General features: G+C 36.7%; 1 protein-coding gene across 4 annotated transcripts in view; it reads left to right on the top strand.

Moving 5' to 3' along the window:
* The window catches only part of MED23 (mediator complex subunit 23), a 45,137-nt gene that overhangs the window by 15,004 nt on the left and 6,958 nt on the right, over positions 1-23,175 (top strand). For all 4 annotated transcript variants that reach the window (XM_042939844.1, XM_042939843.1, XM_042939845.1 and 1 more), the window contains 15 exons: positions 1,731-1,931; positions 3,516-3,659; positions 5,725-5,870; positions 6,869-7,114; positions 8,926-9,068; positions 10,099-10,273; positions 11,893-12,056; positions 14,480-14,604; positions 15,637-15,842; positions 15,932-16,112; positions 17,555-17,725; positions 18,162-18,378; positions 19,936-20,172; positions 21,491-21,656; positions 22,476-22,548. In XM_042939844.1, the coding sequence (XP_042795778.1) occupies positions 1,731-1,931; positions 3,516-3,659; positions 5,725-5,870; positions 6,869-7,114; positions 8,926-9,068; positions 10,099-10,273; positions 11,893-12,056; positions 14,480-14,604; positions 15,637-15,842; positions 15,932-16,112; positions 17,555-17,725; positions 18,162-18,378; positions 19,936-20,172; positions 21,491-21,656; positions 22,476-22,548 (2,595 nt within the window). The remainder of the gene's footprint in view (positions 1-1,730; positions 1,932-3,515; positions 3,660-5,724; positions 5,871-6,868; positions 7,115-8,925; positions 9,069-10,098; positions 10,274-11,892; positions 12,057-14,479; positions 14,605-15,636; positions 15,843-15,931; positions 16,113-17,554; positions 17,726-18,161; positions 18,379-19,935; positions 20,173-21,490; positions 21,657-22,475; positions 22,549-23,175) is intronic.

Below are 23,175 nucleotides of genomic sequence, written 5' to 3'. Positions count from 1 at the left end.
CACCCTAAAAATATGTAGGTAAAAGTCTGGTTTTTTAAAGACACACAGCTAATACTAAAAAGGGAAACTCCAAAATGACTCAGGTGCTAAAAACCAATTTTATTTAGTTTGCTCTTTTTTCCCCGAAGCAGACTGATGGAAGACCATCATGGATGGAGGAGTAGATGACAAATTGGTTAGTTTCCAAACTAGAAGGAAATTCCCATCAGTAATGAAAAATTCCTACTGGAAATCCTGGCTTTACTTCTTTTCACAAATTTTTCTGACTCTTGTATACTTTGAATGATTTCACTCTAAATTTGTGTTGTCTGACACATTCCTTAGGTTGTTGGTGGTTGGCAGAACTAGTGAATTTCAAGCCCTGTACACAGTAGTTTTGCATGCTGATTTAAGAAATAGTTCGTAGTGTTGTCTGTTGCACTTTGCTCTGCTTCATAATGATAATTACATTTGGAGGGAAAGTACTGTAGTCCCAACTGGTGGTGTTAATATTGCTATTTGTAAACCTGTAATGTGGTTGAACTGTGATCATGGCATTGTGTTTTGGAAAAAATATGAAACAACCATTGATGCTTACTGTTTCGGATAGATGTTTGTTTTATTTGCATGCTTTAAGAAAGTGCAGCTATATTGGAGCTTTACAAGTTTGGAGCTGGCAAAGAGCATGCAAAAGAGGGGATGCTATTCATTATGTTTTGTTTTTTTCCCAAATCCGTCCCCATTTTGCATTTTTTCCCTAAATTTAAAGAAATCATATCCCTTTTTCATGGCAAAAGACTAATAATCACATCTAAAGCTTAGAAGGAAAGCATCTGTATTAGTAATTGTATTCACTAGAAAGGCTTCCAACTGCCTGGCTATTAAGTCATATAACATATTTTATAAAAGAAATATGAAAATGGCTTAAAATATGGCTTAACATATTTCTTTTGGTAAAAGCATATTTTTTAAATCACTTTAAAAGCATAAATCTTTTTGCCTCTAGAAAGGGAAGTTGCATTTTCATTTTAGTGTTTAAATTCAATTCTTTTTCTTGTTTTAGATTTTAAAATAGTCTAATTTGAAATTAAAGCTGCATTATGTTTGGCTTTTAAGAAGGAAGAGCAGAGATTAACTTTGAGGTCGGTTATTCAGTAGAGGAAGTTTCCATTTCAATATCAGGATCAATACCACACACCGAAAAACAGATACTGAGTGTAATCTGGCAGCTATTTAGATATATCTCTGTGTGTAAAGGTACTGTAAACTTGTGGTGGTTGCTTTAAAATACATAGATTCTCACTGCCTTGTTTGTTCTCCTCACGATATTTGATTCTTGGAAATTCGGGGTTCTTCTATTTTGAGTTAGAATAGAAAATTAATACTACTATCCTCATTTCCTATGCTTTTTAAATTATCTTTTTTTCAAAGGATAAATAACTAAATTTTCTGCCTTGCAGTACCCTTTGTCAAATTGAAGCAGTGATGTCTGATGTCTGTAGTAAAAATTAAAAGTGAATAGGAAGTCTGTTTTGTGTGAGATCTGAAAAATAATCTTTGTAATGGAACTCATCCTCTATGATAATGTAACGTGATGCAGCTTTAATAGACTAAACCTAACCTTAACTTTCTAAGTTCAACTTCATTCCATGCTTCTCAGCCTCTTGTTACAATTAATGCCCATTAACCGGTAAACTTCTGAAACTAACCGGGAGGCTTTTGGAATACTGTATCTAATCTCTGCCCTACAGCACAAGCAGCGTTGCCCTGTGCTGGAGGACCAGTTGGTGGATCTGGTGGTCTATGCCATGGAGCGGTCCGAGACCGAGGAGAAGTTTGACGATGGGGGCACGAGCCAACTCCTGTGGCAGCACCTCTCGAGTCAGCTCATTTTCTTTGTGCTTTTCCAGTTTGCAAGTTTCCCACATATGGTCCTTTCTCTTCATCAGAAGGTGAGTACCAACTGTCCTGTCGGAGCCACTTCACCTGTCGATTGGTCGGCTTTAGACGGGTATCGACGCTGCCTAGTGGTTTTGGCAGTGGCAGAAGCTCTGAGCCCTGATGGCCGTTTTGTTCAGTGCCTTTATGGCTTCTAAACTTTCCACTTTCTTGTCACTGTAAATATTGGTTTCAGTCATTCATTCCACATATTCATAGTGCGAGGACCAGGGGATACAAAATGAAAAGGCACTACAGTACCCTCAAGGAGCTCCTTACTCATGGGAAGATATAGCTATAAACAATTTGATTACAATAATAGTTCGCATAATGGAAGCATGTTTTCCTGCAATGGAAACAAAGGAGAATAATCCCTGTTAAAGACATCAGGAATGGCTTTAGCAAAGAGATATTGAAGACAAATAGAAATTTGCCAAGAGGAAAAGATAAGAAAGTGTTTCCATAGCAGTAAGATGATCATTTTGGAAAGGACAAAAGTGTGTGAGAATTGGAGAGAAAAATATAAATGGGGAAGTGTTAGTGAGAACAGAAAGGCAGTAAGGCAAGACCAGACGTGGAAAGCTTTATGTGGACAAACGTATTTGTTCTAATGAGTTTAGATTCTCTTTGGGCGGCAAATGAGGAGGGGAATGACCTCATCATATATACGTTGGAATAATTACTGCTAATTGCCACATGTAGGAAGATGGGGACATAAAGATGGACGGGTCCAAAGTCAGAGGCAAGGATGTTGGGAAGGGAACCTTTGCAGTGATCTGGGTGGGAGATGCTGACGGCCTAAGCCAGAAAAGAGAGGAGGAGCCCAAGACCAGAAAAGCTGAGAGGTGAATAGGACTTGGTAATGGGTAGGTAACAGAGGGAGTAACAGGAGTCTGGCATCACTCACTGGTTTCTACTTTGGCAGTGAATGAAAAAGTGGGACAATGAATCCAAAACAGGGAACACAAATGGACGAGTAAATTTGTAGAAGAGTTGGTTTTATCATAATGTTTTAGACATGTTGAATGCAAATAAATGTTGTTATAACATCTCTACAGCATGATTTTTGGGGGGAAAATTTTTCGTAAGCATTGTTAAAATCCTTCTAACCACCAGTTCCCCCCACTGCCACCCCCACCACCACTGATTTCTGTTCTAATCTACAGGAAACCAGGAAAAGTGTTTTTTGATACCCACTCCTCAAGGATTTTAAATTAAAGAAAAAAAAATCCTTTTTGTATAATGAAGTATTCCTTGTGTTTTGATGAAAGATTTTTAGCAATTATCTTATATTAAACTTGATTCTCTTGCATACATGATCAACTTAGTTATGCTCTAAAACATTGAACTTTTGATATGTATAGTTGTTTTGGGATCAGGGAGGAACTCTATATATAATATTAAAATAAAAGGCTTTGCTTGGTGTGTCTTAAGTTGAGATTAAGTATTGTAAATGCCAAAGTGGGATGCTAACTTTCGGAGAACAGGGTTTCTCCTGTTTTTTGTGGGGGTTTTGTTTTGGTTTTTTTCCCTTTAAACTTTACTACATCCATCTCTTTAACCAGCTGTGTAGATCTGTATTTAAACATCTTTTACAGTTAGCAGGGAGAGGACTGATTAAAGGCAGAGATCATCTAATGTGGGTTCTCCTGCAATTCATTTCTGGAAGTATTCAGAAAAATGCACTCGCTGATTTTCTCCCTGTCATGAAGCTCTTTGACCTTCTGTATCCAGAAAAAGAAGTAAGTTTTACAAATTGTTAACAGTGTGATGAGGGGAGTATGTCTAATTTATATGTAAGGATTTTTGTGTGATTTTGTGAACAGGTTACCAGATTTGGAAGCTGAAAACCTGGGTTCTTTCCCAATTCTGTGACTAAAAATCATGAGATGGTACATTAGTCTCTCTTGATATTAGTTTACTCATGGAAAGTGAAGAAATTGAACTAGATTAGTTCTGAAGCTTATCTTAAATTGAACATCTATAGCAAGCTCTTTCTCTTTTTTTTTTTTTTTTTTTTTTTTTTTTGAGAGGGAGCATGAACAGGGGAGGGGAGGAGGGAGAGGAAGAGCAAGTATCTTCAACAGGCCCTGTGCCCAGCACGGAGTCCAACATGGGGCTCGATCTCACAGTCATGAGATCATGACCTGAAACGAAATCAAAAGTGGTATACTTAACCAACTGAGCCAGCCAGGTGTATTTCTCTGTATTCTAAGTAGGTTTACAATTTTTTAAAAGCATTAAGCTGTTTTGATCTATACAAATCATTGAATGATCAAATAACATCAGTGTCTGTTAATGTCTGTTTTTGTTTGTTTGTGAGTTTAGTATGTTCCCCCATTGTTCTGTTAGATGAGGTATTTGGGTAAAATATGGTATATATTGACGATTGCCATTTCTTTAAACACATGTTATTATGGAAATTTTTAAATGCACAAAAAAGGTAGGGTGAATAAAAAAATAAACCCCTGTGTACTCATCACCAAAAAATATTTTCTAAGTTTTTCATTAGTCTCAGGTATACAGTATAGTGATTCAACAATTCTGTATGTTAGTGCTCATCAAGATAAGCGTACTCTTATCCCCATCACCTATTTTACCCATCCCCCCACCCACCCACCTCCCCTCTGGTAGCCATCACTTTGTTCTCTATAATTAAAAGTCTATTTCTTGGTTTGTCTCTCCCTTTTTTTTTTCTTTGCTCATTTGTTTTGTTTCTTAAATTCCACATATGAGTGAAATCATATGGTATTTGTCTTTCCCTAACTGCCTTATTTCACTTAACATACTCTTTAGCTCCAACCATGTTGCAAATGACAAGATTTCATTCTTTTTTGTGACTGAATAATATTCCATCGTGTGTGTGTGTGTGTGTGTGTGTGTGTGTGTGTGTGCGCGCGCGCGCGCGCGCGCACGCCATATCTTCATTCATTCATCAGTGTACACTTGGGCTGCTTCCATAATTTGGCTGTTGTAAATAATGTTGCAGTAAGCACAGGGGTGTGTGTATCTCTTTGAATTCATGTTTTTCTGTTTTAGGGGTAAATACCTAGTAGCGTGATTACTGGATTGTAGAGTAGTTCTAACTTTTAAGGAACTTTTTGAGGAACCTCCATGCTGTCTTCCACAGTTTGCATTCCCACCAACAGTGCACCAGGGTTCCTTTTTCTCCACATCCTCACCAACACTTGTTTCTTGTGTTTTCTGTTTTGGCCATTCTGACAGGTGTGAGGTAATACATCATTGTAGTTTTAAGAAACATCCTTGCTTCATCTTTCCACTTATCTTTTTTTGTTAATACTAGACAATTTTAAAGCAAATTCCACATGTCCATATCATTTCCCCCATCAGTATACAATATGTATAGTGTGTGTGATAATATATATTGAATACAGTACTTATTTAGATTGCATATTTCTTAATTTTTCTATGTTCTTGAAAACCATATATGTGACCTTTAGAAATTCTGAGTTTACAGTATATTTATCACATTCAGTAAAATTTCATAATGTGTCTGTTTTTTAAAGAATGTAAATTTTTGAATGATTGTGAATGCTCTGTGACAGCACCTGTGAATTTCTGTTAATTCCTTGGCAAGTAAACAATCTTATAATAGTTTTAATTTTTTATTGCTGTTAGATCTTCTGATTTATATTATTAAAGAGTCAAAGAACAATTGAAGCTGAACTAATACAGGGTATTTTAAAAAGAGTTATATCAACAATGGATTATTAGAATACATATTTATTAAAATATTTACAATTTGTTAATTCTTCTCTTTCTTATAATATGCAAATTGTTTTCCAGTATATCCCAGTTCCTGATATTAACAAACCCCAGTCAACTCATGCCTTTGCAATGACTTGCATTTGGATTCATCTCAATAGAAAAGCCCAAAATGACAACTCCAAGCTACAGATTCCAATACCTCATTCTCTAAAGCTTCACCATGAGTAAGTAATTTGTAGCTTAACAGTTCATTTTTTAAAATTACTGTTTTAAAAAATAGCAATGACATTAGCCTAACGTCATTATAGGCTAATGTCAGTCTCGGTATTTGTATGAAGTATAGAAATCTCCCCATACCCACTGGAGGTAAAGGTGAATATTTAATTGCATGTCCTGCCAAGAGAGACTGACCAATATCCTGCATCAGAAAACAATTAGAAAATTAATTCTGTTTATATGTATGCAGATATATAATTTTTAATTTCCAGGTCTAATCTTTGCTTTTACATGTTTTACCTTAATTAAAGTTCTTAATTTCCAAAAGTATGTGGAAATGTTTCCAAATTTCCTAAGCACTCAGGATTTGAGGGTGATCTGACAGATCTTTTTCGCTCCCTGGCTGCCAGGACTGTTTGAGCTTTTCTGGCTGGTGTGCTCCCTTACATCATTTCCAGAGCTGTGATAACTCAAAGAAGATGCTCTTAAAAAGAGCATAGGACTTGGCTTTAGATAGTCATGGATATTAGGAATATCTGAACTTCCCACCTAGAACTTCTGAAAAGGATCCCCAGATCTCTTCATAGGAGACTGTAGGGGAGTCAGACTTCACATTCCATTTGGCTGTCCCTTTATGAGACATTCCTCAATCATCTTTTCACAGTGACATCTATAATGAAGGCACATTGTTATACTTAGCCAGATGGATAATAAATAGAATTTGTGAGTTACTTGTTCATTATTTGAATCTTAGTGCTGTGTATGTAGTAATACTTAACACATATTCATTAACTGGTAGCTTATTATTATTTAAGTTCTTGTTGATATGCTACTTAAACTTTTGTACGTTAACCACTCTATATTTTGAGCAGAAACTATTATACCTGTAGGAATAAAGATAGTATTGGTAAATCATTTCATGAAAGTAAATGTTTTTTAAAACACAAAGCTAACTTTCTGGAAGTTACTTGCGTTTTTTACTGTTTGATGGTACTTGAAATTGTAGGTTCCTACAGCAGAGTCTTAGAAATAAAAGTTTACAGATGAATGACTATAAGATCGCCCTGCTGTGTAATGCATACTCTACAAATTCAGAATGTTTTACATTACCCATGGGAGCTCTGGTAGAAACTATTTATGGGAATGGAATTATGAGAGTACCTCTTCCTGGAACGAGCTGCTTGGCTTCCGCGTCTATTACTCCCTTACCCATGAACCTCCTGGACTCACTGACGGTTCATGCCAAAATGAGGTATGTTCTTTTTATTTATTTGGTCCTGTGTTGGGGAATTGATATCGGTGTAGTACAGGCATGATTTCATGATTATGTGTGTGTGTTTTATGGTCAGTTGCATTTTTTCATGATTTGGTTTATTATAAAAGTTATTTATTATAGGAACTCTAGAATATAAAATAAACCTGAAGAAAATAACTGCTATAATCTCATCATAACAAATAAGCATTGTAAAATTTTTTGGTATATGTTCTGAGTCTTTTTTTCTATGTATAAATATATGAATTTATGGGCTAGGTTTTTTGTTTTTTTTTTTAATAAAATGTGTTCTTACAGTAACACTTTGTTATAATCACCTTTTCCCCATAATAATCTGTCAAACACCTCTTTAGGTTTAGTGTTTTAAACACTAAATTAAACCAGTGTTTAAAACATCTGTTTTAATTGCTACAAAGAAGTCTTTGGTGTGGCCATATATAATTATTTAGCCAGTTCTGCATTGTTGGGCATGAGTTATTCATGGTGTCTTACTATTATAATGATGGCTAGAAGACTATTTTTATGTCTTTACATCTACCCATAGTACATTTTTATCAAGTAATTTGCTGGAAATAGCTGAGTCCAGGAATGTGAAAATTATAATGCCTTTGCTGTATTGATTACAAATAGGATGCTCTTAGAATTGACATTATGGTTTCCAAAAGACAGAAAATGCTCTGTTGGGTGTGATTCTTGAACCTTAAGTACCCCTTAAGAGCCAAGCTGATAATGTAAATGAGTGACACATTCTGCTGAGTGGAAGAGAGTCAGATATTAGTGCACATGGAAGTGTGTGTATATAGAAGGAATTGAGGCTGACTGAAGCTTTCCTCATGGTGCTGCCATTTTAGCTAATTTCTATAATGTAAGAACGTAAGCTAATGTAACTAAATCTTCTACATTTTTTTTGAGAAGGGGTAGAAATCCAGATTTTTATTTCTAGTCTTTCAGCTCTTAAGTACTGGCTCAAACATCAGACACTGTGGGTGAAAGAGAATGTATCTGTGGGACATCGGTTCTAGAAAAGCCATGCTCTTTTTCTCATGGTAAACATTGTCATAAAATTATACATGTGCTTTACCTGCTTGGGTGACAGAGTTGAGGGAAGCCCTGTTAGAACCCAACATTTGGATCTTAGCAGTGATTTTTTTTTTAAGTAATTCCATAATAAAAGTTGTTTACTTTCTCAAACAGTTTTAGTTACATATTTGAAAGAGAAAAACAGACTAAAGCCATCCATGCATGTTCTTTTATTAAAATTATTTTTGAGGTTTGGGTTTCTTTTTGTGTTTTAGTTTTTGTTTCAGTCTTTTTTTAAAAAAAATATGTATTTTGAGAGTGCACAGGGGAGGGGCAGAGAGAGAGGGAGAGAGAGAATCCCAAGTGGGCTGTAAGCCGTCAGTGCAGAACCTGACGCAGTGCTTGATCTTATGAACCGTGAGAGCATGACCTGAGCCAAAATCGAGTTGGACGCTTAACCAACTGAGCCACCCAGCTGCCCCTGGTCTTTTTATTTATTTTTTTTTCAATTCAAGTGCATTATGAGTTGTACCCAAATTTTGCTTTTTGCATGAGCAGAGGGATCCTGATGCACATTGAAAACACCATGGAAACCAGAATTCGTCTCAGGTTATACAGTGCATCACTACCAGGTGTCCTGCATGGCTGAAATGATTAAAATGGAGCTCATTCATTTTTGAACTTAGATTTATACCAAGTTTCCTATAAATACACTAATCCTATGTTTATGTCAAAAATATGGATTTTTCTTTTCTTTTGTTTCTCCTCAGCCTTATCCATAGCATTGCTACCAGAGTGATAAAACTTGCTCATGCAAAATCCAGTGTGGCCTTGGCTCCAGCCCTAGTGGAAACGTACAGTCGTTTATTGGTCTATATGGAAATAGAGTCTTTGGGCATCAAAGGATTTATCAGTAAGATGGGACTTTCTGGTGTTTGTACCCATTAACCCATTCATTCATTCAACAGGTATTCTTTTAGGTGCTGGGGATACAACAGCGTAAAGATGTCACTGCCATCGTAGAGATTACCCGCTAATGAGGGAGACAAGTAAATAAATGAAGTATAGAATATGTCAGATGATATGTCTTATGGAGAAAAATAAAGCAAAAAAGGGGGGTAGGAAGTGTGAGAATCAGGAGAGTAAGCTGCATTTTTAAGTAAAGTTATTATGATAAGAAGGGGGTATTATGTTAAGTACTTGGGATACAATGAGCTAAACAGACATGGTCCCTGTACTCATGCAAGAATCTGTGGTCTCGTATGCTTCTTTTGCTAGTTTGCCCCTGGGGCTAAGTCTGGCAATAGGAAAGGAGTTTTCCTGCATTTTAGAAGACAGCTTGTAATGTTTATTAGTTGTTACATAGTTCTAAATAATATATACTTTGTAATATAGAAGTTTTTTTCTGATTCATGGTAATTGTAACTTTTCACTAATATGGTATAATTTTAGTTTTAACCATAATTACTCTTCTTCCCAGATAATCAAGGGTTCAATAAAACTTTTTGGGGAGAGAGGAGGGAATAGGGGTGGGTGTAATGCAATCTGTATATTAAAAAGTGATCCTCAGGCTTCAAAAGACTGGAAACATTAACTTTATAAAAGTAATTTGAAAGAACTGAGAAGTGAGGAAGGGTAATTTTTTTTTTCATTTATTGTCTCTTATTTTTCTAGATGAACTTGAGTCTCATTTGTCAAATTCCAGGGGGAAAAAAAGGGCAAACTTGGTATTATAATTAGGATCTGGACTTTTTTCATTACCATTAAGGGAGAAATTATGGAGAAAATTTGGAAAGTGTGTGTGTGTGTGTGTGTGTGTGTGTGTGTGTGTGTGTGTGTGTTCATGATCAAATCTGTACGTAGATTTTACTCCATGTGACTCTTGAAATGTTTTTAATTCATAACTTTTATAACTGGTGCCTTAAATTGTCTTATTCCTCAAGGTCAACTTTTGCCAACTGTTTTCAAGTCACATGCCTGGGGGATCTTGCACACACTTCTCGAGATGTTCAGCTACCGGATGCACCACATTCAGCCTCATTACCGAGTGCAGCTCCTGAGCCATCTTCATACTTTAGCTGCAGTTGCACAAACAAACCAGAACCAGCTCCATCTCTGGTGAGTTCTTTGATGACTGTCTTCCCTTAAGATTTATTAGAAACTTTGTTGGAGATGGGAACTTAATCCTTGATAGTATTTTTATTCATTTGTCATAAAACTCTTCTTCTAGAGCATCTTATTTCCAATATAGAAGTAGAGTACAGCTTTTAAATAGAAAGTTATTAAGATAGTTGAGTCCTTGCCTAGTGATCTTTGGACTGAGAAAAAGTACTTTCAAGGCCTTTGATGATATGTTCTAATTTAGCCCTTTAGAATATTGGATTTAGGAGGCGCTTGGGTGGCTCAATCGGTTAAGCGTCAGACTTGGGCTCATGTCATGATCTCACAGTTCGTGGGTTGGAGCCCCGCACTGGACTCTGTGCTGATGGCGCAGAGCCTGGAGCCTGCTTGAGTTCTTTGTCTCCCTCTCTACCCCTCCCTCCCTCCCTCTCTCTCTCTCTCTCTCTCTCTCTCTCTCTCTCAAAAATTAAACATTAAAAATATTTAGAATATTGGATTTTTTTTTTATTTTTTTTTAATTTTTTTTAATGTTTTTTATTTATTTTTGAGACAGAGAGACACAGAGCATGAACGGGGGAGGGGCAGAGAGAGAGGGAGACACAGAATCGGAAGCAGGCTCCAGGCTCTGAGCCATCAGCCCAGAGCCCGACGCGGGGCTTGAACTCGCAGACCGCGAGATCGTGACCTGAGCCGAAGTCGGACGCTTAACCGACTGAGCCACCCAGGCGCCCCTAGAATATTGGATTTAAATATACTTTAGATTATGGTTAAATTGTCATGTCATTTTGATTTTGTTTTAAGTGAAAATATATTTGAGATTTAAAAATATAAATTTTTTTTAAGGGGCACTTGGGTTCTAATTTAGCCCTTTAGAATGGTTGGTTGAGCATCCAACTTCTGCTCAGGTCATGATCATCGTTCAGTTTGTGAGTTCCAGCCCTGCATTGGCCACTCTGCTGTCAGCACCCACCCTGCTTTAGATCCTTTGTCCCTCTCTCTCTCTGCCCCTCCCATGCCTTTGTGCGTGCGCGTTCTCTGAATGAATAAACATTAATAAAATAAAATAAAATTTTTTTAAATATAATTTTTTTAAATAAGAGGCTACTTTAACGTTTATTTATTTTGAGAGACAGAGAGTACAAGCAGGGGAGGGGCAGAGAGAGAGGGAGAGAGACTCCCAAATGGGCTCCATACAGTACAGAGCCCAACGTGGAGCTTGAACCCACAAACTGTGAGATCATGACCTGAGCGGAAATCAAGAGTTGGATGCTTAAGCGACTGAGCCACCCACACACCCCTAAAAAATGTAATTTTTGAAATCCTATATATCCAGGTGAAATTGTTTAGTCCTATAAGCTGCAGGCTATCTTTTTCAAATATGTAAAAAATGTCAGATGGTGTTTGCTATAACATTTGGTATCTCAGGTTTTTAAGACAAAGTTCATTCTTACTCAAAGGAGGAAGGTTTTTTTTTTTTTTTTAATCAAAGAAGAGGAATTCAAAGTTTGCATATTTTTCAATTGTAATTAACCTAGAACTAGATTCAATTCTATAATTCTGAAATTTTATATGCCACTTAACTTTTTCACATTTCTTTTTGTTCTCTCACCTTTTAGTGTTGAGAGTACCGCACTTAGGCTTATAACAGCATTAGGTAGTTCGGAGGTACAGCCACAGTTCACACGCTTCCTGAGTGATCCCAAAACGGTGCTGTCCGCGGAATCTGAGGAGCTGAACCGAGCCTTGATATTGACCTTAGCTAGAGCAACTCATGTAACAGGTACAGTGAATGTGCGACCATCAATAGGGAAAACAAATGAATTAGAGCGTGCTGTGTCCTTAGCGATTATTAAAGAAGCATCGCAAAAAGACCCTTTTCATATGTTTAAAAAAAAAGTTGTTTTAATACCTTCACCATTTCAATCATTAATGTAGGTTCTTCTGTGTACTATCATTTTTTAACTAGGTTGAGCTTCAGTTTCCAGCCATTTTACATCATTTTTAAATAGTGGTTCTTGACCTTTTTTGTCTCAGGACCACTTAACATTTGTAAATTTTTTTTTAATGTTTACTTTTTCAGAGAGAGAGGGAGACAGAGTGTGAGTGGGGAAGGGGGAGGAGGGGCAGAGAGAGAGGGAGACACACAACCTGAAGCAGGCTCCAGACTCTGAGCTGTCAGCACAGAGCCTGAGGCAGAGCTTGAACTCATGGACTATGAGATCATGACCAGAGCCAAGGTGGAATGTTCAACCGACTGAGCCATCAAGGTACCCCAGGACCATTTCACATTCTTAAAATCATACAAATTCCCAAAGATTTTCCATTTATATGGATTTTATCAACATTTATTATTTTATCAATATTTACCTTATAGATATTAAGATAGATGCTTTTTTAGTATTTGTTTGATTCCCTTAAAAATAATAAACATATATTAACATTCTAATTTTTTATGAAAAATAAATTATATATTCTCTAAAACAAAACTTTAGTGAGAAGAGGTGCCATTTTTTCACATTTTTTACATCTCTCTTTAATATCTGATGTAAAGAAAGCTTTGCTAGATTCTCAGATTTACTTCTGCATTTCACCTATCTCAATATGTTATTTTAGAAATGAAGAAAATATGGCCTCACCCAGATAACAGGTTGGAAAGGAGAGGAGTATTTTAATAGCCTTTCCGATAATTGTGAATACTCTTTGATGTCACACAAAATTGGACAAGTGATGGTTTCTTAAATGTTCGGTGCAATGTAGAATGCAATCCAAAATTCTATCAGTGAACTTTTTTTACTCTATTACATTATAACCCATTGGTCTGTTTTGCACATTTAATGGATTTTTTTAATCCATATTTTGTAGCTTCATGAATTAGTGTTTTGGAAGACATTGGGTCAGTGAATTATATAGATCTTATAAATGTTCACACACTTCATTATACAGTATCATAAAATTACATTTGTTTATATCACTACACATTTCTTTAGGAAAATCTTTAAGTTTTATAAAACTATTAGGTTTATAGTAGTAGATACAAGTTTTCCAAAATTTTGATTTTTCACTTGAAGTGTCAAATTTTATCACTGGCAAAAGATGTGGTCATTTGTTTTCCTTGAAGTAACAGGCTCCCTTTGTTAATTTTCAAGAAATTGTGTGCTTAGTGCCCAAGTCTGAATAACTGTAGTTTTCTGTCAGATGTTCTTTTAAGTAAAAATGGAATTCCATTTTTAAAAAAAGAGCTAATTTCACTCAGTATTCAAACAATTGCACAAGTACTTTTCCTTAAGATACCCATCATACTTTGATGTATAATAGTAGCTAGAACACTATTCATACCTCCGTTTTTATCACACAGAATATTAAAATGAGATGTACTTAAGGGCTGAGATACAGTCTTTTTCACTACTTCAAGGATATTCTTAAGTAAAACTGACTCCTTCTCCCCACCCCTGACCCCCAGCCAAGAGCATAGTGAAGATTACAATGGCTGTTAGTATAGTTTGGTGCCACAGTTTGATTTGTTCTACAGGCCAGCAGTTTTACCTATCATTACCTTTGCACTATTGGTGCACATGTTAACACAGTAAAAAGGTCAATGCTGTCTTATTATAATTATTTTAGTAGTTTTTACCTCATCAAATCCGTGAAAGGATATTGGGGACCCACAGACTCCACAGACCACACTTGGAGAACTGCTGTTTTAAAGAAATAGTTACTGGATTTAGCAGCCTGAAATAACATCTGTGTGGACTATCTTATTTTATATAAATTAACCTTCTTGATTTAGAGAGTTATAGTCTGTAGCTGTTTCAACCACTAGAAAATATAGCTGCTTTTGTAATTATATTTCCTTGGCTCAGTGAAGTGCTGACTCCTTATTGTCAGAGTCAACTACATGAGCATTCGTGGTGGGCCTGTATCACTGTTGTATCATCGGTGCTCTGTAACCTTAAAAAAACTTAGATTGCAATGTCTTTTGTCTTCTTTCCACTAATTGTGTTCTTACTTACTAATGCGATCATTCAAAACACTCACATAGACTAAAAAAACTTAGGTCCTAAGCTGAATGTAACTAGTTAAGCAGTGAGCGTATTGCAGTGAAATTCCTTGGGTGTGCATAATTGTTTGTTGCTTCCTCTGTGATATTTAAGAATTGTGGGTATGATCATTTATATCTCGATTACATTTTTTGTTTATGTTTAGATTTTTTTACAGGCTCTGACTCAATTCAGGGAACTTGGTGTAAAGATATACTTCAGACCATCATGAGTTTTACTCCTCATAATTGGGCATCACACACTCTTAGCTGTTTTCCAGGCCCGCTACAGGTAATCTGGTCTTGAATTACATGTTGAATATGTAAAAATCATTCTTCCATTTAATATATATAAAGTCATTCTTTCCCATTTAGTGTTGTACTAGAGACTTTGTTTTAGTGATATCCAAAGGAAATTAGCTTTTATTTCTTTTTCAAAAAATCTTTGCTATTCCAAGTGTCTTGACTTGTTCCTTGTCGTACTCTAGGACTGTATATATTCCTAAAAATTTAATTATGATCTCATATTATTAACAGTTTTACAATCTTGTGAGAATTAACACATTACCTAAAAAATTCTTTCTCTTAGAACTGAAATGGGGAGAAATACAAGTTAATGGAGCTGCACAGAATACACATTGGTGCACTTGACTGAATTTTTTCTTAATCACACAGAGAGAAAAACTATAAGCTTGGCTTTTATAATATGGAGAAAAGAAAACTTCATCTGTCCTCTACTTTGCAAAGAAAAGTTTAAGCATAATGAACATCTGCTTTCTATAACTTCTAATAGGGCTAAAGCATTAGTTCTCAAATTTACCAGAATCACCTAGAGGGCTTGTTCGGATACCGACTGCTGGGCCCTAGGGGCAGAACTTCCAATTCAGTAGGTCTGGAATGGGGTCCAAGACTGCATTTCTTACAGGTCCCAGGTGGTGTCATTACTGATGGTCTGAGACCCATTTGGCTGTGTAATAGATTTTCCTTACAGAGATGCTAAAATATGTAACCAAAGGATACATAAATTTCTTTTTTTTTTTTTCTTTTTAATGATGAACAGAAGTATCAACAGATGATTGAAGAAGCTTTGAATTCAGGCTTGCTTGGAATTTCTGTTTAGGAAATCTAGAAAGGGAATCTTAGAGATACCAAATTAAGCCTGTGTATTTTCCCATTATAGAAATTCAAGGCTTGATTACTAAGTTGCTTGAGGTTGCCTAGAGTTTATTAGTGTCATAATCAAGCCTAGAACTGGCTTCTTAACTCTGTAGCCAGTGTTCTTTCTAGTATAACCCTTGAAGTAAACTTCTCATCTTCCTTTTAGGCATTCTTCAAACAAAATAACGTACCTCAGGAAAGCCGTTTTAATCTGAAAAAAAATGTGGAAGAGGAGTATAGGAAGTGGAAGTCGATGACCAATGAAAATGACATCATTACCCACTTTTCTATGCAAGGCTCTCCTCCTCTCTTCCTTTGTCTTCTCTGGAAAATGCTCTTGGAAACAGATCATATAAATCAGATTGGCTATAGGTAAGCCAAAAACCTAGATCTGCATTCCATTTGACAATCCATTATTACCATACAGCAATATAACTTATTTTTTACTCTCTGATTTCCAGAGTATTAGAAAGAATTGGAGCCAGGGCCTTGGTTGCCCATGTGAGAACATTTGCAGATTTCCTAGTATATGAGTTCTCTACATCAGCTGGGGGTCAGCAACTCAACAAATGCATTGAAATTCTTAATGACATGGTATGGAAGTACAACATTGTTACATTGGACAGATTAATTCTCTGCCTGGTAAGAATATGCTTACTTAGGAATAAGTTTCTAAGCCGCCTCATTCTGTTTTGGATCAGTGTGTGTGACTGATAGACCTTGTGCTGATCAAACTATATTGCCTATAATCAAGTCTTACTATCAATTCCCTAAGGAACTAGAGATTTCCCAGTGTATTTATTCATTCATTCATTCAGTAAGCATGTATTGAATATCTGCTATGTTTGATGCACAGAAAGTATAGAAGTAAGTAAGACAGACATGATCCTGATCTTGTGATGCTGTGAAAGTATAAACAGTTAGTTAAACCCTGAGTTGATTCCCAAAGGCTCCCACTAGAGGCAGGAGTGGTAAAAAGCCATCGTATTTCTTTGCAGAGTGTTAATAATCATTTCTGTACACTTTGGTAGCCACAGTCAGAACTGAATGTTTCACATAGCCACCCAATATTCCTCAAATTATTTTTTTCTCAACTTTGATGTCTATTTCAGCAAAAAACTTTTAAAAATTTTTTTTAACATTTATTTATTTATTTTTGAGAGAGAGAGACAGGGCGTGAGCCGGGAAGGGGCAGAGGGAGAGGGAGACACAGAATCCGAAGCAGGCTCCAGGCTCTGAGCTGTCAGCACAGAGCCCTATGTGGGACTCAAACTCACGAACCGTGAGATCATGAGCTGAGCTGAAGTTGGATGTTTAATTGACTAAGCCATGCAGGCACCCCTATTTCAGCAAGATTTTAAGAGAAGACACTGAACAAGGCTGGAAAATACTTATTTTTTTTAACACTGTAGTGTTGGGGCACCTGGGTGGCTCAGTTGGTTAAGTGTCCGACTTCGGCTCAGGTCATGATCTCATGCTTCATGAGTTTAAGCCCCACGTTGGGCTCTGTGCTGACAGCTCAGAGCTTAGAGCCTGCTTCGGATTCTGTGTCTCCATCTCTCTCTGCCTGTCCCTCAATCACTCTGTCTCTCTCTCTCTCTCTCAAAAATAAATAAACATTAAAAAAAATACTGCAGTGTTGATATTTGGGGTGGCTTAGTTGATTAACATTAACCTCTTAGCTGCAGAACATAAATATGGTTATGATATAGTAGGGGAAGTAAGCTAAGTCTATAAATCAATAAGATAGAAGGATCAGATAGAGGTGTGAGTGAGGAAAATATCGCCAGGCAGTAATGAGAGCACATCTACCCAGGTGATATATCTTGAAAAATGGGTTAAATTTCAACAAAAGAAAAAAGAGTGATACTTTAGACAGAAGGAATGGTGAGAACCAAAAATGAGTAAGAAAGTTAAATGCGCTTAGGGAATTCTGAACAGTTGGTTAGGGGTAGACTCCACATATGTTGAAACTGTAATGATAGTGAGGTATTACTATATTCCAATTTAGACTATCTAGTGGAGGGGCCATGCTTTTGCACAGGTCAGACATTTTAATATCATTTTTCTGTTTTTCTCCAAAGGCCATGCGTAGTCATGAAGGAAATGAAGCCCAGGTTTGTTATTTCATAATTCAGTTGCTGTTACTCAAACCAAATGATTTTAGAAATCGAGTGAGTGACTTCGTGAAGGAAAATTCTCCAGAGCACTGGCTACAGAACGACTGGCACACCAAGCACATGAATTATCACAAGGTACTCATTCAAATCAGTGCTTCTGTGACTCCTTCTTAAGCCAGACTTAGGTATTTGGCTAATTGATTTGGCTGTTTTCTCTGTGGTTCCACTGTTTTCTCTCTAATCTGTACAGAAGTAAATTAGCTCTCTAAACTTCCTCGAGGTTCTAGAATATCTCTACCGTTAAGAATATATTGAAACTGCAATTTTAGTAGATGTGAGTACTTACATACAAAATGAAAGGGTTATCACAAATTTTCTATACATAAATCTTTTTCGATATACCTTTGGGATAATAGAGATTTTTGTCAAGTGAAGGACTCTAGATTTCATTGCGCTGCAAAACAAAAATGTTTTCATATTCTTTTAAAAATGACAAGTTTATTTAGCTCTATTTTTTAAGAGAATTTAAAAAAAGATGTCCTAAACATTTCCCATTTTCTCACTTCCACAGAAGTACCCCGAGAAACTGTATTTTGAGGGCCTCGCGGAGCAGGTCGACCCTCCTGTGCAGATTCAGTCTCCCTACCTCCCCATCTATTTTGGAAATGTGTGTCTTCGATTTCTCCCAGTATTTGATATAGTAATCCACAGGTTTTTAGAGCTGCTTCCAGTTTCCAAGTCACTGGAGACTCTACTAGATCACCTTGGTGGCTTATATAAATTTCATGGTGAGCTTTTTCAAATTTTAATTGTTTTTCAATAAAAATGTTTTGGGAGTAAGTGCTATATAGTGATGCCATGAAGTATAAAGTAGGTGACATAACAATATGAATAGGTAGGTCATAGCAGATGTACTAAATAGCAGAAATAAAAGTGATATGCAGGAGAGGCCCCCTTTTACATAGTGTGTGATTAATTGCCAAATGTGTAGGGAAAGAGAAGCATTATGAGTTCAGAGCAGACTGATGTTACTGTGAACTAAAGGGTCTTGGCAGGCTTCCTGGATGATAGGATTTGAGCTGTGATGTATGTGATTTATCTAAACAGGAAGAAGAGAACATTCTAGGCAGAAGGAATCTTTTGGAAAAATCACAGCATTTTAACAACAGTGTCCTCATCGGCTAACTTGAGAATTTAAACATTGTACCCGACAATGTAGATCACCTTTGCCAGGCTCAGAAGTTTTGATTTTATAACATGCAGATAATCAAGAGTCAACTAGATGTTATTGAGTAAGGTCATGGCATAGAGAGCATTATTTTAGAAAGTTAAATCTAGTTGTAGTCAGTAGCATGTTTTGGAAGGAGGAAGCCATTTCAAAAACTTAACGTCAAAAAATTTCAGGTGTAGGATTAGTATCTAAACAACTGTAATGGCATTGGGAATGCAAAAGAAGGGACAGATAGTCCAGGGAGAAGGAACAGGCCTTGACTGCTGCTTGTAGGGAGAATATAGAAAGAAAAGAAGAGAACTACAAAGTTTGAAACCATGTGACTAGAGAATGGTGGAGTCAGTGACAGGAGCATGAAAGTCCTAGAGCAGCCACTGTGGGGACAAAGTATATTTCTCTGGGGTGGCGGGGTGGGGGGCAGTTCTTCTTAGTCCTTTATCTAAGATGTTTTCCTCCTAACCAGAAGTCTGAATTGCATGTTAGCATTACAGAGTAAGTATGAAGTTCAAGTGAGCATTCCTGTAAAAACATTTTGTTTTTGTTTTTGTTTTTTTGGATTAGGTAACATGCGCATGGTAGAGAAGGGTACGCAGGGAAGAATAGTTAGTCCCATCCCTGATCTCCAGCTAGCCAGTTTCTTTCTCTGTGGGCAACGACTGTTACCAGTTCCTTGTGCTTCCTTCCTTAGCTATTGTGTAGTTAGGGTTGTTTTTTTTTTTCCCCCACAAATAATATATAATACACACATTGTTCTGCACCTTGTTTTAATACCTGTATAGTGTGTTAGGATGGATTATTTTTATCAGTGCATAAAAAGCCCATTAATCCGTACATGCCATGATTTACCCTGTTTTTGACCATTGAGGCTCTTCTGATCTTTTTGCTAGTATCAACAGCGCCACAGCAGTTATTCATTTACATACCATGTATATATTATTCGAAGCCTTCTGCCTTGTTTTGAAATAAAAATATTCATCGTACGCAACTTCCCAGCATGTGAAATAGTTTCATTGGCTTCTGAGCTATCTTTTGGTAATCTTGAACACAGAGGGTTAGTTTTTCACAGTTGTTGGTAACTGGATAAACTTCGTGATGATTGTTTTCTTCTTGGCAGATCGGCCAGTGACTTATTTGTATAATACTCTGCACTATTATGAAATGCACCTGAGAGACCGCCCACATCTCAAGCGAAAACTTGTCCATGCCATCATTGGCTCACTCAAGGATAATCGACCCCAAGGCTGGTGTCTAAGTGACACGTACCTGAAGTGTGGCATGAATGCACGAGAAGAAAATCCTTGGATCCCTGATGACTCCTACTATTGCAGATTGATTGGCAGACTAGTAGATAATATCCTTTTCATTGTGATTTTTCCAGACCTTTCAGAAATAACTATATGTTGATTTGTGAGGACACATACTACCTTTTCGAGGTAATTTATATTTTTTTAAGTTTATTTATTCATTTTGAGAGAGACAGAGACAGCACGAGCTGGAGAGGGGCAGAGAGAGAGGGACTGACAGAATCCCAAGCAGGCGCCCCGCTGTCAGCACAGAGCCCAACACAGGGCTCAAACTCACAAACTGTGAGATCATGACCCAAGCCAAAACCAAGAGTCGGATGCTTAATGACTGAGCCACCCAGGCACCCCTCAAGGTAATATTTTTATACATGCCAAGGCTTCAATTCTTTTAAGATTATTTTTGTTTTAACTTTTGTAAAGGTTTTGACATCTTAAATTAGCAACATCAACTTAGCTGCCAAATAGGCAGAAATTCACTCCATTAAAATTTAAATCTTAAAAACAGACCTTACAAGATTTGTTTCAAAGAAAAAAAAATTGATCTCCAAAAAAATATACTATGTATTGTAGTAAATGCATCTGTTTGCTACTGGAGAATATAGAATTTTGTTACTTTACTTTATTATTTTTTTAATATGAAATGTATTGTCAAATTGGTTTCCATACAACACCCAGTGCTCATCCCAACAGGTCCCCTCCTCAATGCCCATCACCCACTTTCCCCTCCCTCCCACCCCTAGAATTTTGTTGCTTTAAACAAATCCTTGGATGCTTTTAAAATATATTAATAGATAATAATAAAACTTGTTTTTCCCTCCTTTTTAATGAAAAAGCTGATTTACTTATATTTTTATTTCTTTTTTTGATTTCATGTTTTAAGTTATAAGCACACTATGTTTAATATGTTTGTATACCATATCACTATTTACTAGGTAGAGCAATTTTACGTAAATGGGCACGATTTATTTTCTTACACAAAGAGATTTATTTCCTGAAGTAAAAGAATTACTCATTATAATGTTCTTACTACCTGCTTTACAACTATTGAAAGAAATAGGTAGATGAAGCCTAGGGCTACTTTGGTTGCATCTCTGGCTGTCATGTCACAGTTATAAAAGCACACCTATAGAAGACCAGCTATTTCTACCTTGTGATTATGCATTTCAGTTATGTCAAACGTATTAGTGTATTTGGTTCATGGTATTTGCCTCTTAATTTCTGCTCACTTATTGAGGCCTCATAATCATAAATTGATAATCAAATGAGATGCTTACATGTGAAACATTGGAAAACTGTAAAGCACTCTACAAATATGAGCCATTAATTTCAAAACAAGCAAACAGTTATTGCTTTAATCATCTGCACCGATGGCTGGCAAATCTCCCGGTCCATTCCCAAACTGCGACTGGAGATTCAATGAGTTTCCCAACCCAGCTGCCCATGCACTGCATGTTACTTGTGTGGAGCTCATGGCCTTGGCCGTTTCAGGTGAAGATGTTGGAAATGCTCTTCTAAATGTCGTCCTGAAAAGGTGTGTATCCTGTTTCATGCAGTAAGATTCATTGTTTTTTGTAAAGAGAATGATATTTTATTAGGAGCTGTTAGACAAATCTGTTGTCCCAAGGCTGATGCACTTGGGACGGTAACTGTCTTTTGGTCCCAGATTTTGTCTTTGTGATATAGATATAATGGAGGGAGCCCTGGACAGGGTCAGAAGACCTGGGTTTGTTCCCACGTCTACTATTTTTTTTTTAATTAAAAACAAAATTTTTTTTTTTAACATTTATTCATTTTCTAGAGAGACAGAGCACAAGTGGGGGAGGGGCAGAGAGAGGGAGACACAGAATCTGAAGCAGGCTCCAGGCTCTGAGCTGTCAGCACAGAACCTGACACAGGGTTCGAACTCACAGACAGCGAGATCTTGACCTGAGCCAAAGTCAGACGCTTAACCAACTGAGCCACTCAGGCGCCCCCCACCCCAACCTCTACTCTTTAGTAGCTGTTTGACATTTAAGTTAGGAATAAGGTTATCATCTCACTAAAGATAATCTTTCAAGATTCCTTTCTTGAAGATCAGCATGAAGTGGGGGATAATGATTGGAGAAGTGGAAATAAGTGGCAATAGTCTTAACATCCCAGCAACCGCTGTTAAAGGAGACAACCAAAAAAAAAAAGCTTTTGGATATTTAAATTTTTACTCAATGAAAATCCATTGTAGTTTTATTGGAGTAGATCAGTTGTTAGCCCCAATTTATATATGTTGTCAAAATAAGATCCATTATTAACCGTACAAGGGTGTTTTTGTAATTTCATATTTTTCATATTTTTCTTCTGTTTTCTTCACTTATAGTCAGCCTTTAGTGCCAAGAGAGAATATTACAGCATGGATGAATGCAATTGGACTCATCATCACTGCACTGCCAGTGAGTTAATCATTTTGATTTGTACCAGAATACAGTTGTTCCCTGTCAGCCAAAAGAATAAGATGCATGGGAAAAAAAAAAAAAAAAAAAAAAAAGATGCATGTAAGATGCCCTTGTATAAGGACGTCATGCAATTAAGGAAGTGGTTCATATTTTTCAAGTTTTCATATCATTGTTGCTTCAGACACCTACAGTGACTATTTTGTTTGCCTTCTTCAGATCTAAAAATCTGCCTGACCAATGGGTCTCGGTATCCTTTGTCTGACCAACTTTAGTTCTTACATTATCTATCCAACCTTAGTTCTGATCTGCTTTTGACCACTTAACATGCTACATATCTAGAGCCTTTCACTCATGCAAATAACACTTGTTGAGATATGTCTGAGGTACTTCTGATGTGTTATAGAATGAGACATTATGCAGAGCCCATCTTCCTTCTGTCAGCTTCTCTGAAGCCTGTTCATTCTTTGCCAGCTTAGGTTCTGCTTCTTCAGTGAACCCTTCCTGGACCTCCCCTCATGTGAAGTCTCCCTTCTGTGACCTCACATGTGTCTACTTAGCACTATTCAGTTGTCTATTGTGATACCTTTTGATGTCAATGACATTATCTAACTCTGTGCTCTCCAA

Source organism: Panthera leo, chromosome B2 (genome assembly GCF_018350215.1).
Source record: "Panthera leo isolate Ple1 chromosome B2, P.leo_Ple1_pat1.1, whole genome shotgun sequence".
NCBI classification, from domain to species: domain Eukaryota; kingdom Metazoa; phylum Chordata; class Mammalia; order Carnivora; family Felidae; genus Panthera; species Panthera leo.
This window is presented reverse-complemented; position numbering and strand designations above follow the sequence as displayed.